We start from the raw sequence: 17112 nt of genomic DNA on the forward strand, positions 1-17112 counted from the left end.
TTTCTCGGTATCTTTACTCATTAACGGTACTTTAGGAACAAAGATGGGTTGCATAGCTATATGCCCTATTGTATATTCTGCATAATGTTATTCGTGCCAAAAATAAACTATAAATTAAGATACTTATGTTCCAGAGTGGTGCTAGAACCGAAATGAGTTCCCATCGAGTCATCCACATTCCGTTGCGCGGCGCTGTTCCGTGTTGACAGCTGTCATCCATCGCAAAACCTACCTTCAATTGACACACCTACCATCGCAGCGCATCGCAAACCATTAAGCAGAGGCTAGTGTTGCCCGATGGCAGCTCTTTTTCAGTGTAGTGAAGTTTTTTCGTCGTCTCCCCATTAAAATATCGCAAAGTGCTAGACCCAGCCACAGTGGTTTTTCGTGTCGGAGGGGATTGAGAATTGGAAAATTTCTAGTATTTCTGCACGGAAAAGTGACTAAAAGCGGTCCAGAAGTGCCGGAAGAGACCATGTAACACGCAGGTTGTCCAGTGCTCAAAGTGCGGCCCGTAATTGTGGTACGAATCGTGTGTGAAAATGTGCATTCAGTCCAAAATGTCGATGTAGGAAAAGAGCTACAGGTTCAAACTTTTTTCCTCCCCCACCTCACACTCTCTCGCGCGATGCTCTCGTGTCACCCCCTTTCGTTGTTCCTTCCTTCCTTCCTTCCTTCCTTCGTACTTGATGTGCTTGTAGCTCTCGTTTATACACGCAACAACCATTATTCCTTTTGCACTCGCTCGCTCTCTCTCTCTCTCTCGCTCTCTGCGTACTTTATGCACAAGTGTTTCTCGCTCTGGGTCTCCTCCTCGTCGCCACTTTACACGGCGATGATGACGATGGGAGCCCAAAATCGAAGAAAGTACCTGAACCGCCTAAGTCTGTGTGTGAATGACTAGCTTTGCATTATTTCGACATTGTGCACCTCAAATTATGCACAAATTGTGTGTAGCAGACTCATTACTGAAAACCCCCTTTAGCATCAAACTGACTGATTGCCAGAAGAAACCGAGTGTGCCTTGCGCGATGCAAACGCAGTGTATTCCCACTCTCTCTCTCTCTCTTTTTTTGCTCTTATATCGGTGTGTCTCTCTGATTGGACGGAAAAAATATTAAAGAAACGAGCTCGATTGTTTTTCTTTTCCTGCATAGCCTACTTGATGTTGTTTGTTTGTGTGTGAACGTATATTATGTTGCATAGTAGTTTTTTTTTCGGTGTGATTTTCAACATTCAACAATTTTCCTCGATTGGGAAATCCTTTCGCTCGCCACTTATTTTGTGTTCTTGCATTTGTTAAATTCTCCTAAATAAAAAAAAAAAAACAACAACCAGTGTCAGTGTAAATACGCGTGCTAATGTATGAGTGTTTGTGAAATCATCATCGATTGATCCTTCCAGTGTGCAATAATTGAAGAGTGTCCAAAATTAAGAGTGCAACGCGATCCGGATCTGGTTCGAAGAAGCCTGAACCTCATAAAATGTGCACCACAAAAGCTGAACGGTTTGATTTTTGGTAATGGTTGTGTTGACTGCCAAAGTGCTTTCGAGTGACTGGTTCTTTTTTTGGAGTGTATCTTTTTTTTTTCCATGGTGCTCACCCTTTCGCACAATGGTGTGCTCTTGAAACGCATCGAAAATCTAAATGAGCTGGCTTTCCTGGCCATTTTAAGTAGTAGACCCCCTAGTCTTAACCGTGTATACAGTAGAAATCATAATAGCACAAAACAAAAACGAGCAAAATTCCATCCATCCCATCGTAGAGGAGAGGCGGTATCAAGTGTCTGTGGAGTTGTTTGGTGTGTAAAATAATGCTCGCTACACTTCAACCTGAGCCAGCAGGCGAAAATTCCATTCCACCGACCGTATCAAAGCCGCTAGAAGTTTTATAATTCACACTTAACTTATTGTGTTTTTGTTGTTGTTGTTGCTTATTTTCTTTTATCTTGATTTTTTTTTTCGTATTCCTCCTTTATATCGCTTGTGCACCCAGACGAGAATCAGTAACAGAGATAAGAGTAAAAACAGTTAATTTTGTTCATGATGGATAGTAAAGATCACCTCGCTTCGGAACAGTTGATACTGTTGTCATCAGGTAATAATGATTTATTTTGCTTCTTCCGTTCTTGTTGCGTAGAGTAAATTCTAATTAGAAGGTGTTTTTTTCATAGAAGGGTTCTTCCGTACGGGAGGTTTAAATCTATTCAGCTAATGCGTAGACTTCTTTTGCTCAGATAATCAACAACACTTTAATCGTTATGGATTCGATTCTTCTGTAGCTTCTTCAGGGCTCAAGTTATATGTTAGATTGTTAGGATATTTAGCATGTTATGTTAAGTTTAAGATTTCGGTTGACATATAAATTAGTTGGTTACTAACAGTCTGCTTCGCTATAAACTAATCAGAGGTAATCAAAACTTTAATGGATGCAATGCGGATTGCCATCGAAAACGTTAACCGTTGACGTTATCGGCGATAATGTCATTATCAAACCTGGTGTAGGAATTTGCTTAATGTGGAATTACCATTTTGTGTCCAACAATCACCATGGTAAGGAGTTGACCTTAAATAAGAAATACATCAATAACTTTGCTTGATTCTTTTCAAGATGGCTAATTTAAAATCAGATGTAAATTTGTTCGTGCTGAATGAACTTTAGTAAAACTAAAAGCATATAAAAGATTAATGTTTTGACTACAACAACAGAGCAACGTTCAGGGCTCTGCTTGTGTCCCTTCTAGTTCGGAGAAGTTCTAGGTCGATAAGTTGACAACGGCTTTCGTAACTGGGTATTCGAAACGGATCATTTCAAGGCAATCGGAACAGATTCGATTCTCTAGACACCGTTGTTATAGTTTGGGTTCCGAACCGTGGAACAATACTCAAGCAACGATATCGAACAAGCAATACCGTATGCGTGATAATGTTTGCACCATTGTAAAATGTCAAAATTTAAAAAAAATTCTCAAAAATTTCGTTTTCGAGTTTTTTTTTTTTTATTATTCAAAGTGGGGAGGTTTCTCAGAGTCTTCAACTTTGTTAATCATCGATCGAGTTTCCACTTGCTGCAATTATGGCCTCCACGCGCTTCCGGAATGCACGGCAGGTTCTAATAATGTAGTCTGGATCCATTTCTCTCCAGGTACGGGTCAATGTTTGTCTGAGGCTTGCTGTACTCGGGTGGCGTTTAGAACAGGTCTTAGCCTTCATGACGCGCCATATTGAGTAATCCAGCGGATTAAGATCGGGGCTGGATGGCGGCCACATATCCTTCGCCCAGAACGGAAGATGTTCCTGCAACCTCTTCTTAGTGCGGTTCGAGGTGTGGCACGGAGCCCCACATTTGGCTTCGGACCGTACTGTTCTTTGATCCACGGAAGAACATACTTACTTAAAATCCCGATGTAGACCTCCGTGTTGACCTTGTCGCCTTCTGGAATGTACACCGGGTCCATTTTTTGCCATCGGAAGCCACCAATCCAAACACCATAACGCTAGCAGGATGCTTGGTCAGATACACGTTCTTGTGCTCGTCGGCCACGTATTTTACCGGAAGAGAACGGTAAACATGCTCTCATCGGTGAACAGGATTACCGGATTTTTCAAGATTTTTTTCAAATTCAAGATTTTCTTGCATCGTTCGACTCGTAGCTCCCGGATGGGGTTGGTAATCATATGAGTTTTTTTTTCCGTGCCCTTGACTTCGCCCCGCAATCTTCCTTTACGATCTTCCGTGCCGTAAAGTCACTGATCCTGTGTTCATTTGCCATTTTGCTTATTGAACGCACTGGATTCACCCGAATCTTCCTTTTGATAGCATCGATAACCCTCGGAACCCGAGCTGACCTCGAACGACCTGTGGCCACCTTCACGGATAGTTGTCCTTTCTTTTCTCGGTCTAAACCGCTTTTGATGGTCCACCGGGACACTCCCACGGCGATCTTTTTGCGACATTTGCGCGTGGGACAAATCACGAATACGCTGCCACTTCGTCATGGTGCAACTGTCAAACTAAGTAAATAATTTTTCTTTTATACACAGCCTACTACAGTATGAGCTAAATGTTACGTGCATGCAAAGAAAACCAAGGCATTGTATGCACAGGTGAAACGGGAATCTTATTTGTACGATGGTGCAAACATTATCACGCATACGGTATATGCTTGAATGATAGCTGCGAAGATCACACCCAAGTCTTTCACCTGATTCACGCATTCACTACCATTATGTTTAAACTGCACCAACTAGCGAATGCATTCAGCTGACGTTAAAGGAAGTAACAGTCTGCGATCGCTTGGATTCGTAGGAAGGTTTGAGGTCATCTGAACGTGATAACCACGGAGTTTCGATGATCAGATGCCCGTCGTTGAAGTACAGTAGAAAAATCAACGGTCCTAGTTAACTTCTCTGAGGTATACATGATGTGGCGAAGCTAGGTGATCTGCAATCTCTTATGGCAACCTTTAGTTGGTGACCGATAAGATACGATCGAAACCAACTCTGAAGATTACCGCATACACCAAGCCTGTCGAGCTTAGAAATTGCAATAGCAAGGTTCAAATGCTGCGGATAGGTCTGAATAGTGCCGTTTGAGACCGATCCGACATGCTTTCGGTTATAAACGATGTGAGACACAGCAGATTAGTGGTTGAAGAGCGGCCGACAGTAAACCCATGTTGATCAGCACTCAATGGACAGCAACGGTTCCATAATCACTAGCTCGAATAGCTTCGAAACGGCTTTTAACGATGTAATTCCTTGATAGTTATCCACACAGCTCGTTTTCTTCCTTTTTTGTGGACAGAAAACATGTGCGCAAATTTCCAGCAGGATGGAAATATGCCACTGGATAGAGACATGCGGAACAGACGATGAAGCAGAACTAACAAGCTAGCAATATATCTCTTCAAAAATACAGATGGAACTCAATCAGGTCCAGGATTGAAGGATGACTTGAGCAGAGTCACGGTCCTGGAAATCATCTCAGCATTAACATTAATTGCAACCAGTGTTTGATCATTTACTGGAACGTTCCTGGCAGCAAGGGTGTATATGAATTTCGCAAGCGATAACGTCGTAAATCTTCTCAATGCTTTTCTCTTGATTGACTTCAATCTACGTAGCTCCATAGAGTTAACTCTACGACCAGAAGGTCCCGAAGAAACGTGCTCAACTTTTTGGCTCAGCTCTGGTACTATCTTCGGTCCCAAGCTAATCGATTCACCCCTCGAAACATAGGAAAATCCACTAACCCCTCATTTTATCTGTCAAACTTTCATAGCGAATCAAAACAAACATAGTGTAGTACTAGAATTTCGACTAAAATGGGGTACGTTAATCGTTTGCTTGGGACCAATAGGCTAGTCAAGTAGTGAGCCAATTTAAAGTCATTAGTTTCCACCGGTTGGTAGCTTTCTCGTCTGCCAGGGAGGGTAAAGACATATGCCAAGACACGTGAAAAGGTTTGCACTGCAGCCCCAACATCATCAGGATCAAGGATGTTCTCCCATATCATGCTAGACAATACATCTATGATGGTGGTCAGCTTAACGGAAGTCATAAGAAACCGCATCAAGATAACCGTCGAAATCACGCACGAGTTTGTCCTCAAGTGAGTGACAATTAGAGGAGGGTGATGTGGAACTAGCTTAGTTTGTGCACAAGGAGCCGAGGAAATTAATGGATCCCTGTCCTGAGTGCTCACGAAGCAGAGGTCCAAACTATGATTATTTTTGTAGACTGCATGGTTAATTTGAGAAAGCGTTGCTGCGCTGCAGCTGTCGAAATGTCGATTGAAGTCAACCAAAATGAATATCTCATCAACTTGAGTGGCACTTTCGATAACTGTGAAAACTGACCGACAATGAGTTTCGATAAGTTCATTGTATCGGATTCGATCAGGTGGAATGTACAAGAGCGCATAGCAATAGTGTGCGATCACCCAGATTGATGACTGACCAAACCTGCTCCACATAGTTGCAAGATGGCCTTTGCCTCCAACCCGGCATGATTTGAATTGATGAACAGTTCTAGATCTTCAGAATTGGTCATTCTGAAGTCTTGGAAAATCTTCAGAGGGCTTTCTTGTAACCCGACAGCCTTACGAGTTTCCCGTTTTTTTTTTTAGTAAAAATGGCTTAAGCGCCACTCCCGAGGGAGACCATCTACCGAGACCACACACTTAGAAAAATTCTTGTAAATGTAGGTGCTCTGAGAGTGACATATACGAGCGTCAATCTTGACATAAATTTGAGTCATAACAGGCGCAAAATATAGCTTAATCAAACGTACTTTTCGTCGAGCAACGAACTATTCAGTCTCGGAGCACTTAATATTACATGACATGCGTGATTACGTCTCATCTATTATGTCAAATATGGATTCCGTCACGTGTTAAATTAGTTATTTCTAAGTGTGTAGGGTTGCCCGACTGCATGAGACCTTTCAGGGAAGGTTGCCCAAGTGAATGGGCGGGAAGCATGTTGGCTGTCGCTGTCGATCGATTAAAGGGTGATACGGTCAAAATTTGGTCAAGGGAAAACGCGTGTAAATCGGTGAAATCGTTTATTTAAAAAATCAAATTAAATTTCTTTTTCAAGTTCAATTAGTATAAAATTCAGGAAAAATATTCAGTTAGGCTTCCGCTTTTCCAAATCCGAATTGCTGGGCCTTACGCTTGACCCCTGCCATCAGATTTTGTACAGCCACCTTGTCCACCTTCTTCGCCGCAGAAAGGCAGTTTGCCTTGAACTGCTGCTCGCCCTTAGCAGTTTTTTTGGTCTTCTTTAGGTTCCGCTTGACAATAGCCCAGTATTTCTCAATTGGGCGGAGCTCTTGCGTGTTGGGAGGGTTCTTGTCCTTGGGAACCACCTGCACGTTGTTGGCGGCGTACCACTCCATGGCCTTTTTACCGTAATGGCAAGATGCCAAATCCGGCCAAAACAGTACGGAACAACCGTGTTTCTTCAGGAAAGGCAGCAGACGTTTATTCAAACACTCTTTCACGTAAATTTCTTGGTTGACAGTCCCGGAAGCTATGAAAATGCTGCTTTTCAAGCCACAGGTACAGATGGCTTGCCAAACCAGATATTTCTTTGCGAACTTTGACAGTTTCATGTGCTTGAAAACATCTGCTACCTTTCCCCTTCCTTTTGCCGTATAAAACTCCTGTCCCGGAAGCTGCTTGTAGTCGGCTTTGACGTAGGTTTCGTCGTCCATTACCACGCAGTCAAACTTCGTCAGCATCGTCGTGTACAGCCTCCGGGATCGCGCTTTGGCCGTCGTATTTTGTTTATCATCGCGATTTGGAGTCACTACCTTCTTGTAAGTCGATAGTCCGGCTCGTTTTTTGGCTCGATGCACGGTTGTAGACGATACACCCAGCTTATTTGCGGCATCTCGGAGAGAGAGGTTAGGGTTTCGCTTGAAACTACCGGCAACTCTCTTTGTCGTCTCAACGGCTTCCGGTTTTCGATTTCCCCCCGATCCAGACTTCCTGGCTGTCGACAAACGTTCCCCAAACACTTTAATTACATTTGTAACGGTTGATTTGGCAACTTTTAGCGATTTTGCCAACTTTGCGTGCGAGTAGCTCGGATTTTCGCGATGCGCGAGCAAAATTTTGATACGCTGCTCTTCTTGCTTGGACGGCATTTTGACAACTGAAGAGTGAATTCCAAAATCAAAATAGGAGCAACATTCTACACACACACACACCTTCAAAATGAGGGGTGTTCAGGTTTTTTAAATGCAAAATTGAAAGAAATACGTCAAGTTGATATTGAACAAATTTTGACCGTATAACCCTTTACGGTAAGGACGGGAATGCGCTCGACCTATTGTCGTGAAAATCAATAAAACGAATGAAGCATTCACGAAAACGATTTCTGCCAACGATCAGTTGCTCTCGCGAATTTGATCACAACGGGCAGACTTGACACAACACTTCGAACGGATCCCGTTCGAATAGAGAGATATCCTGGCTGGTTTCGGGGCCAACTTCCCCAGTAAAACTCTGCAAAAATCTCAAAAGAAAGTGACCGGAAACGTGAAAAAGCCCGAGGGGGGCGACACATCTAAATCTCACTTCTAGATATTCGAAAAATCTCGTACTAGTGAATGAATCTGCGAACAATCTTCTATCATTTTTCGCATCTACTTGCATCGCGCATCATTCTTTTTTGCAGGAAATCTTCAGAATTGTCATCAATCTGATTTCTATCTACTCAGCGTGCGCGCAGCTAACCACAGCAAAACAAAATTTTCCTACATCGTAGATAGAGTCACCCCCCTCGAAAAAGCCTTACATTCGCCTTTCTAGATCCCTTCGGAAAGGAATGTACAAATACTTTTTATTTGAAGTGTGTTGGTTTATTGAAAATGTATCCTATTAAATATAAGACTACTTTATATGCCCCGGAACCGCTGAGTTCCTGAAGGGAACCCCCTAAACCCCAAGCTGCTGGTCTTAACCAACGGCAGCTCCTGGGGTGGGCACTCAAGTCCCTTGTAGGTTCCGGGTCTCAGGGCGTATTGGCGTGGGAGACTTTTCGGATGTGAGGTGACCTGAAATTATGTTTTTTTTATTACCTTGTATTTTATTGGCCGGCGATGACAGTGGGGCGGGGCAGTATCGAACGGTGAACGGCTGGGGGTTCGGTCGAAACTGGCCGGGAAGCGGTGATGTTAGCAGGTGGTCCGGGCGACCCTGGCCGGGATACGGCGCTGGTAGACGCCCGTGTGAGTTTGCCGGGAGGTATATCGGGTGCTGATTGGCTGCCGGGTGGGCAACGGGAGGACTTGAATGGTCGGGGTGATCTGGGCTTTGACGGGTAGTCAACCTGCAATGGCAGGGGCCGACGGCGAACAATGTGGCGAGCCTTCTACGAAGGCTCGCCGGTGCCCCAAAACGGTGGCGATTGATGTCCGACTGATGATCGGCTGGCCAGCTGGCGGACTGACCGGGCAGATTCGTGAATAGCCGGGTAACTTGACCGGTGCCAGGTTGATTCGGCCGTCGATAGAATAAGCCAGGGGCGACTAATGGTGGGTTGACCGTGAAGCCGGGTATTGATTTAACCTGGAGTGGCAGTATTGCGGCGAAAGTCGTCGGACTGAATAACAAGCCGTCCGATACTCAGGACCCCGTGTTAACCGGATCACTTGACCGGTGAACGGGTGATGGTCAGGTCTCCTAGCGCTCCAGAAAACAAAGCGTTCTCACACAGCGTGGCTTGGACCGATGGCGAGGGTGACTAAAATTTCACTCCACACGCAACAAACTTTCCTTGTCGCTTCTACGAGGGCTCACGACTTACTGCCTAAATCCACTGACCGTCGGGCTCTCTCTTACCTCTTCACATCGACCGTGGTGTTGCGTTTCTCTCCATCCGCCCCCGATCGTAGGCAGCCTTCACTCCTATCTCCTAGCTTCTAATACAACCCTTACACAAGATCCACACATTACGAAACCGATTGCCCCCCACTTTGAATCGGCCGTTATTTCACTACAATTTATTGGCCCTACTCCCCACATCAATATTTTAAACAATACTATGTGACCCGCCGGTAACACTATTCAGATTCAACTAGGGCAAACGCTCCTATAGTTGCGGTACGTTAGAAGCGTTAGGTTCCTATAGTTGTGTATTGAGTATCCATGCACAACTATAGGAACCTAACGCTTCTAACGTAACGCAACTATAGAAGCGTTTTCCCTACTCCATGTTCATTATGGTTTATTTCCGTACTCCTACTTTATCGACAATTTATTATTCTAGGCTTATCTCGAATTCATTCCCTCTAGCTAGCTATCTTTTTCTTCTCTCTTCTTCTGGCGGTATTCATTTAGTGTGCTGTGTGCCGAATAGTGTTCATTTTGTGGGTGTGCTACGAAAAGCTGTTTGGCGTTACCGGCGCTTGCGCGAATTGAATAAAGGTAACGGCTGAACGAACAGCGGCCACGCTAGCGGTTATACCACCGACAAACCGACATGACACTTAATTCTGACTTATGCCCGAAAATCATAAATTTTTGATCTAGATAAAAATAATTTGTCCAGAATAGATCAGACACGAACCAAGTCATGGTTTAGCTAAATATTTTCCGCGAACACGGAGCCAGACGTCAGTAGTGAGGTTTGACTGGAAATTTTATTATTTTTGCTTTAGTCATTCATGTCGGTATGTTAGGGGCTTTAACTAACCATGCGCATGAGAATTTAGTGAACATGTATGTTACTCACGTTTTGACTCGCTACTTGCGTGGAGGAATTGGCGGTTGTTCGATGATGGCGGTAGGTCCCACGTGTATCACACGCGGTTACTCCTACGGACTCCGAAACGATGCTACTGCGGAATGCACATAGCCGATGTCGTTTTCCAATGACGCCTCACACGCTGAGTTGTGGACTTCTACCTAGACGAGGTACGGCCTCAAGTTTGGTTAATGGTCATCACCGTCGACGGGAAACTGCGGAAAGTGGTTGCCGCTGAAGACGAAGGTCCCCGGTTCGAAAGCAGTGGGTTGCTGCTTGCTGTGCCTAGGGCGTTGGAAAACCTTTTGCTGCCCTCTTCCGGCCTCGGGTACCACCGGGTGTCCTTCGAAGCTGGAAAATGGGGTCGAAAACGATCGCTGACCGATGTGGGTGGTGTGACGAGCTTCGCAACGTGCAATAAATCTGCCAAAGAGAAATGCCGTCGCGTGGCATTCATCATCTGCACACTAAACACACTTATGCACAAGAAATTACCTCGATTTCAAAACACGCAATAAGCACTTTCTGCTTTAATTTCGAAAACTAACGAACTAATCGAGGGAATTTATAAATAAAATCTAAATAAGCAAAGTTAAAGAAATTTTCACGTTTACTTTTATCACCTTTAATTTCACACCACGGCGCGATAACTAAACTTGGACCGCTCTCGCCTCTTCCACAGACCAGAACGAAGTGAAAGAGTCAAGTCTGAAGATCCTCAGATTAGGCGCAAGAATTGCAATCTTTGTCGTCAGAAATTACGTGGAATCAACGAAGTTCTAAAAATCGCCTTCACGCATACTAGTTTAACAAAAATACGAAGGAAAGCATTCTCCATCTATTAAGTTAACGCATATGCCAATTCGCTTCCCACCCGAAGTGCATGAAAGGATGGGACGGGTCAACAACTCCTGAAGGAGGATTTGTTCAAGTCGATGTCATTGCTTTTACGCGTGGTTTGCTTAGGCTCTTCGTATGGCTATCGAATTACGCTTTGGCGCCCGAAATGGTACAGAGAACTCATTTACCATCTAATGAACATTTCGATGAGTGAACTGTTTGAGAACGCTTCATAGACGAGTGCACGGGTGAACTTTTGTTCATCTACTAAATAAAAATTGATACATCAGCGGGGCCCTGTTTACTAAAAATGAACACATGAATAATACTCGCATAACATTTCAAACGGGCCTATCAAATTTTGTACACAAATCTTGTTAAAACCTCTTCGCGCAAAACGAATACGCCCACGCAAACTAACAACACAATCGGGTAGGGGACCTTTGAAATCCTAAATCCTGACTTTCTTGATATCTTATTTAAAATCCGTATATATCTAAGTTCCGAAGTTCACTAAAGTTCTACGATATTTTTTAAAACTTCTACGGAGGATCCTGTACTTCCATAATGTTTCTTGAACATAAACTTAGTTCCATGAACTCATACGAAGTTCCATTAACAACTTTCCAAACCATTAAGCTCATCCAGACTTCCCTGAGCCTCTATGAAGTTCCCTGAACTTGTGAGAATCGTTTTTTCAAACAACTTGTGCGTCCCGCAAGGCAGTGACCTGGGTCCGCTACTGCTTTCAATTTTCTTAAACGACGTCTCCTTCCTGCCACCATCAGGTTGGCAGTTCTTCTACGCAGTTATGTACTTTTGCTGACCGGTGCTCAAAAAATGTGATGAGTGTAAGCATTGAAAAATATTACATAAGTTCCTATCATCGTAAAAACGAACCAATAATCTTTGACTATGTCGTCTCCGGACCTAGTCTTGCTCGTGTAGAGAACATAAAGGACCTCGGTGACATTCAGAATCCACTACAACGACATTGTTGCCCGAGCGAATCGTCAATCGGGCTTTATTTACAAAATTGCCGACGAGTTCCGTGATCCGCTATGCCTCAGGTCACTTTGCTGCTCACTCGTCCGGTCTCCATTGGAATCAAGTTCTGTTTTATGGTGACCTTTCCAAGCCAACTGGATCGCCAGAATTGAATCCGTACAACGAAAGTTTGCAAGATACGCTCTTCGTTTTCTCACCTGGCGTGAACCAACGAACCTGCCACCGTACGAGGAGTGCTGCCGTTTCCTGAGCGGTCTCTCAAGCTATGTTCACTGGAAAGCTGCTCACGGGTGACATCGATTAAACTGAATTTCTGGCACAGTTAAATCAGTACGCTCCCGAGAGACCTCTTCGTCAACGTGACATTCTATTTTTGGAACCACAGAGCAGGAATTCTGCACTACATGACCCAATTCGAGCAATCAGCCGGCAGTTCAACAACTTGTTTGGTGTGTTCGACTACAATGTGTCAGCTGACGTATTTTGTCATCGGCTTCTTGGCCTTTTTCGTACCGTGGACCGTAACTAATTAGTTTAAGTTTTATTCATTTAGACACTAACTGTCAGTAGAATTACTAATAAACAAATACAAATGGGTCATTCCAGCTCAAGTGGGTACACCACCTGTGGCGATGCCACCGATTTGAGCCAAACTTGGCCAAAACCGTTATTTTGGCATTCTGAACAAACGCCTTTTTTGATTTTGCTCTGAAGTGTCTAGATCTCTCTCGGCTACAACCCTGGATCTTTGAGATTAAAAAAAAAATCGTGATCTTAGCACGTCAATTTTGATTTTTTTTTTAATGTGGCTTACCCACATTTTGTTTTTGTAGTTACTATAGTAAACAGACTGATTACCGACAGGCATCCAAATTGGCAAAAAAATGGCCTATTTTCACCATGGCGAGATTTTTTATTGCTTAATATTTTGGGCTCAAATTTTCGCCACACTTTGGAAAACTCTGCTACTAGATGTATTTCCAAGGGCAAATAATTTGAGAAAATAGTTTTAGAGATATGACCAGATGAGTGAGTGCTAGTTTTGAGCTTTTCTGAGAGAAAATCAAAGCTATTTATTTATTTTTTTTTTTTCTTGAATTCAAAAACAAGATGTGGCACATCTTTAAAAATCTACATTAAAAAAAACCTTCAAATTGACGTTCTAAGATCACCAATAGCTTATTTCGTAGTGAAGTAAGCTCGCCTGAAAGCTGAAATTGTTCAAATCCAGGGTTGTAGCCGAGAAGGATCTAGGCTTTTTAGAGCAAAATCAAAAAAGGCATTTGTTCAGAATGCCGAAAATAAGCGTTTTGGCCAAGTTTGACTCAAATCGGTGACAGAGACTACAACTTTTTTAAATTCTGTACCCACTTGAGCTGGAATGACTCAATTACAAATACAAACACATATCTTTACTTCTAGAAATTTTCACAACTTCTATGAAGTTCCATTAAATAATAATTATGGAACTTCTTCCAAAATTCTAACATATTGCTTACCATGTTCATGGACATTGATGACCATATCGATTCTAAGTGGTTGTTATATGACTTATGGACTTAGATATCCGAGACAGCCTGTTTTGCTAATTGAGCAGACAACCAAGGCCCCTTCATATTAAATATTTTAGAGTCAAATTGCATCTTCACTTTTCTTCATCGTCATCGTCGGTGCCGGGTTTGAATGGTTACAACAACGTTGAATGATAAATCATAAATTGAGTGATTTGATATGAGGAGCTCGGTGGCCTCAAAGCGACCGTTTTTACATACTGAGCAGAACATCATCCGGAATTGCTTATTGTATATTCGCAACTTACCATTATTCGTTACGTTATCTGTTATTCGTAGCTTACGACCTGTCTGGTAGCTAGCAGCCGTCACTTACTCAAGCGATACTTCTGAATAAATGCATTTTTTTTTTTAATTTACGTTAGATTTTACTAAAACTAAAACAGTTTCATTATTATCGAGTTAGGGGGAGTTAATTCATTCGAAATAAACTATAATAATATTACTAGCTACGACATTTTTGCATGGCTTCTCGTTACATTGCTTTTCTATGCTATACTACACGCTTTCACCTGAACTTCGTTCCTAAATTCCATGAATCTTTCCCTCATTAAAATGACTTCTCATAAAGACGTTTCGCTTAATTAAATCGAACACACTATTTCGTAACGATTATGCAAAACATCTTTATGCGGAACGGGCTACCCTCATCTGATCACAGTTTAACACTATTCTCCTGAAAACCTGGTGTACATTGTTTCTCTGGAAAACTGATTGGTTAATGTTAGAGTATCTTAATAAACTTTGAACCGAAACGGCATTAAAACCGAATCGTAAAAAGTATTTTTCATACCTCGTAGCTATTGACGACTGTTGGTCAAAATAGAACCCTCCGAAATGTGCTAACATTCCGATCCTCCCCTTTTCCCGCCAGACGACGAAAACGATGGGGACGTGGTAATCGATTATCTAAGCTCTGCCAACCAGCCACCTTCGCCGTCTTCGCAGCCACTGCTCGCACCGGTGACCACTGGTCTCCTGAGATGCAATGAACCAACAGCGACACCGCCGAAGGAGCTCCCTTCTTCCGTAGTCACCTACAACAATAGTAATAGTAGCAACAACGTTCACAACTACAACAGCAGCATCGTTGAAAAGTGCAACAACAAGAGCAAACTGAGCGACATCGTCATCGACACGGGCATCAACGCTTACGGTCATTTGCAGCAGCAGCAGCAGCAGGGCAACCAGAATTTTAACAACAGCAGTGTTGCCAACAACCATCACGTCAATATGGTGCCAATCATCAGCGTTACCCCGCACAGTCCGGGTGCCAAGTACAACTTTCTCGGTAAGCGCAACCTGACCTAGGATTGCCAAAGATTTTAATTCGTTCGATTTCTTTTCCCAGAGGATACCCTGAACCACCTACAATGCATTCGGGAAAGCGTGGTCCAGATGAAGAACTCCACCATCCAGAATACCAACTTTGGTGGTGCCGGATTTATCGGATCAGCGGTAATTGTCATAGGGTCGTTTCTCTTCCAAAACTCAAAAAATCCATGTAATTGCAGCTCTCGTCGAACAAGCTGTTCTCGTCCTGTCCTTCGCTGCCGGACCTGACGATCTCGAACCCGGGGAACATCTGGCCCCATCAGCAAACCATGTACGGTCTCAACACCGACCGGCGGAAGTCCTGGACGGCGATCGAGGATTTGACCGAGTGTGCCAAGTCTTCTCACAAGAGGTTTGCATTTCTGTTCGGTTCACGAATCGAACAGCTTGATTGACTTTACTTGTTTCAGTGTCAGCCTATCGAGCCTGGACAGCGAAGAGCAGGAATCTCTGCGAGCCGCCGAGAGGTTGCACAACCGAACCAGTCGCAACAGCACCGGAGGGATATCGACGCACTCGCTCAACGAAGCTGAACTGGCGGTAAGCTGAATAGTGGCGGAATGTTTATTTTCAATTCTTAATTCAACCTTGGTTCGTTTGAAATTCAGCGGGACTTTGAGAAGATTGTAGCCAAGCGCAACCTGGCACCCACAGTTTGCCGGATTCCCCTGCAGAAGAGCATCTCGACACCATCGATCGCGCCGGTTCGCAATCAGGGTGCCAAAGAGGATACCGCCACACCGTGAGTATTGATTTTGGAACTAGTTAAATTTTTAAGAATAAAATACTCCATGAAGACCATAGCATCATTCGCAAATAAGTCATTAATCTATGCATCGTTATTCGCTGCCTTAGAGTAGTTGAGAGTTTTTCACCAATTTAATCGTTTCGTATCGTTTTAGGTACAGAATAGATTCACCAGTTGTTCACAGTTGAAAATTTTCTTTTAGAGGTTAATTTATATTTTAGAATATTGAAAAATGACATGTGTATGATCTGAAATTGATAAAAAGATGATGATTTATTAATAAGAATCGAAGAATTAATAAGTGTCATTAAATGTTTGATTTTAATTCATGAACCACAAGGCTTTCTTCAAGAAAATATTTCCGGGAAGGTTTTGTCCAATTTTAGAATATTAAGATTGAGGTATGCATTTTGCTAAATTTCCTCGACAAACTTCAGAGAACTTTGAATGAGTTTAAATATTCGAAAATTTATGTCATATTTCTGGGGAAAATTCAGGTGCAAAAATTTCCACCCCGCAAATTTCGATTAAAGGGTGTCCCACATCAAATTGTTGACCCAATCTTTTCAAACTTCCAGACCATAAAATATAACCCATTAGTAAGCTTTTGGCATATTTATTTCATTCAACTTCAATACCGTACGCTCGCACCTTACGCTTAACTCCACTCATTAGATTCTGTACAACATCTGGCTGCAGCTTCTTCTGTACGGAAGCCCACTTTTTCTTCATGTCTTCCTCAGATTTGACCTCCTTGGGATGCTTCCGTAGTGCCTGCTTCATAATAGCCCAGTATTTTTCGATGGTCCTTAGTTCTGGTGCGTTGGGGTGGGGGGGGGGGGGGTGTTCATGTCCTTGGGTGCCAAAGTGATCCCGTTGGCTTCGTACCACTCCCGGACGTGTTGCTTCAACAGAGGAAGCAGACGCTGCTGTAGACACTCCTTAAGGTAGATCTCCCCGTTCACAGTCCCAGTAGTCACGAACGGCGCACTCCGTTTGCCACATGAGCAGATCGCTTGCAAAATCATGTATTTCTTGGCAAACTTTGAAAGTTTCTGCTTCCTTGCTTCCTCCGGAACATCAAACTTGTCCTGAGCGGTGAAGAACAGTAGCCCTGGAAGCCGCCGGAAGTCCGCCTTGACGTAAGTCTCATCGTCCATGATGAGAAAATGAGGATTCGTCAGCATCTGGGTGTACAGTTTCCGGGGCCGTGACTTTCCCACCGTATTTTGCCGTTCGTCACAATTTGGAGCCTTCTGCACTTTGTACGTATGCAGTCCCTCCCGGTCCTTGGCTCTCTGAACGAAAGACTTGGACAGATTCAACTTTTTGGTCACATCCCTGCCCGAAG

At 43.4% G+C, this 17112-nt stretch overlaps 1 protein-coding gene across 9 annotated transcripts in view; it reads left to right on the forward strand.

Annotated features, from left to right (window-relative positions):
• The first annotated feature begins 352 nt into the window (after positions 1–352).
• cyst (cysts) overlaps positions 353–17112 on the forward strand; it is a 97113-nt gene continuing 80353 nt past the window's right edge. For 7 of the 9 annotated variants that reach the window (XM_065230102.1, XM_065230105.1, XM_065230106.1 and 4 more), the window contains exons 1-7: positions 353–523; positions 1997–2098; positions 14553–14969; positions 15030–15136; positions 15193–15365; positions 15424–15553; positions 15622–15755. In XM_065230102.1, coding sequence (XP_065086174.1) covers positions 2044–2098; positions 14553–14969; positions 15030–15136; positions 15193–15365; positions 15424–15553; positions 15622–15755 — 1016 coding nt within the window. In that variant the 5' untranslated portion in view covers positions 353–523; positions 1997–2043. The other 2 variants (XM_065230103.1, XM_065230104.1) reach the window with 2 other exon arrangements.

The sequence above is a fragment of the Ochlerotatus camptorhynchus genome, unplaced genomic scaffold (assembly GCF_037179485.1).
Source record: "Ochlerotatus camptorhynchus isolate MF236.1 unplaced genomic scaffold, CSIRO-AGI_Acam_v1.1 ptg000328l, whole genome shotgun sequence".
In the NCBI taxonomy this organism is placed as follows: domain Eukaryota; kingdom Metazoa; phylum Arthropoda; class Insecta; order Diptera; family Culicidae; genus Ochlerotatus; species Ochlerotatus camptorhynchus.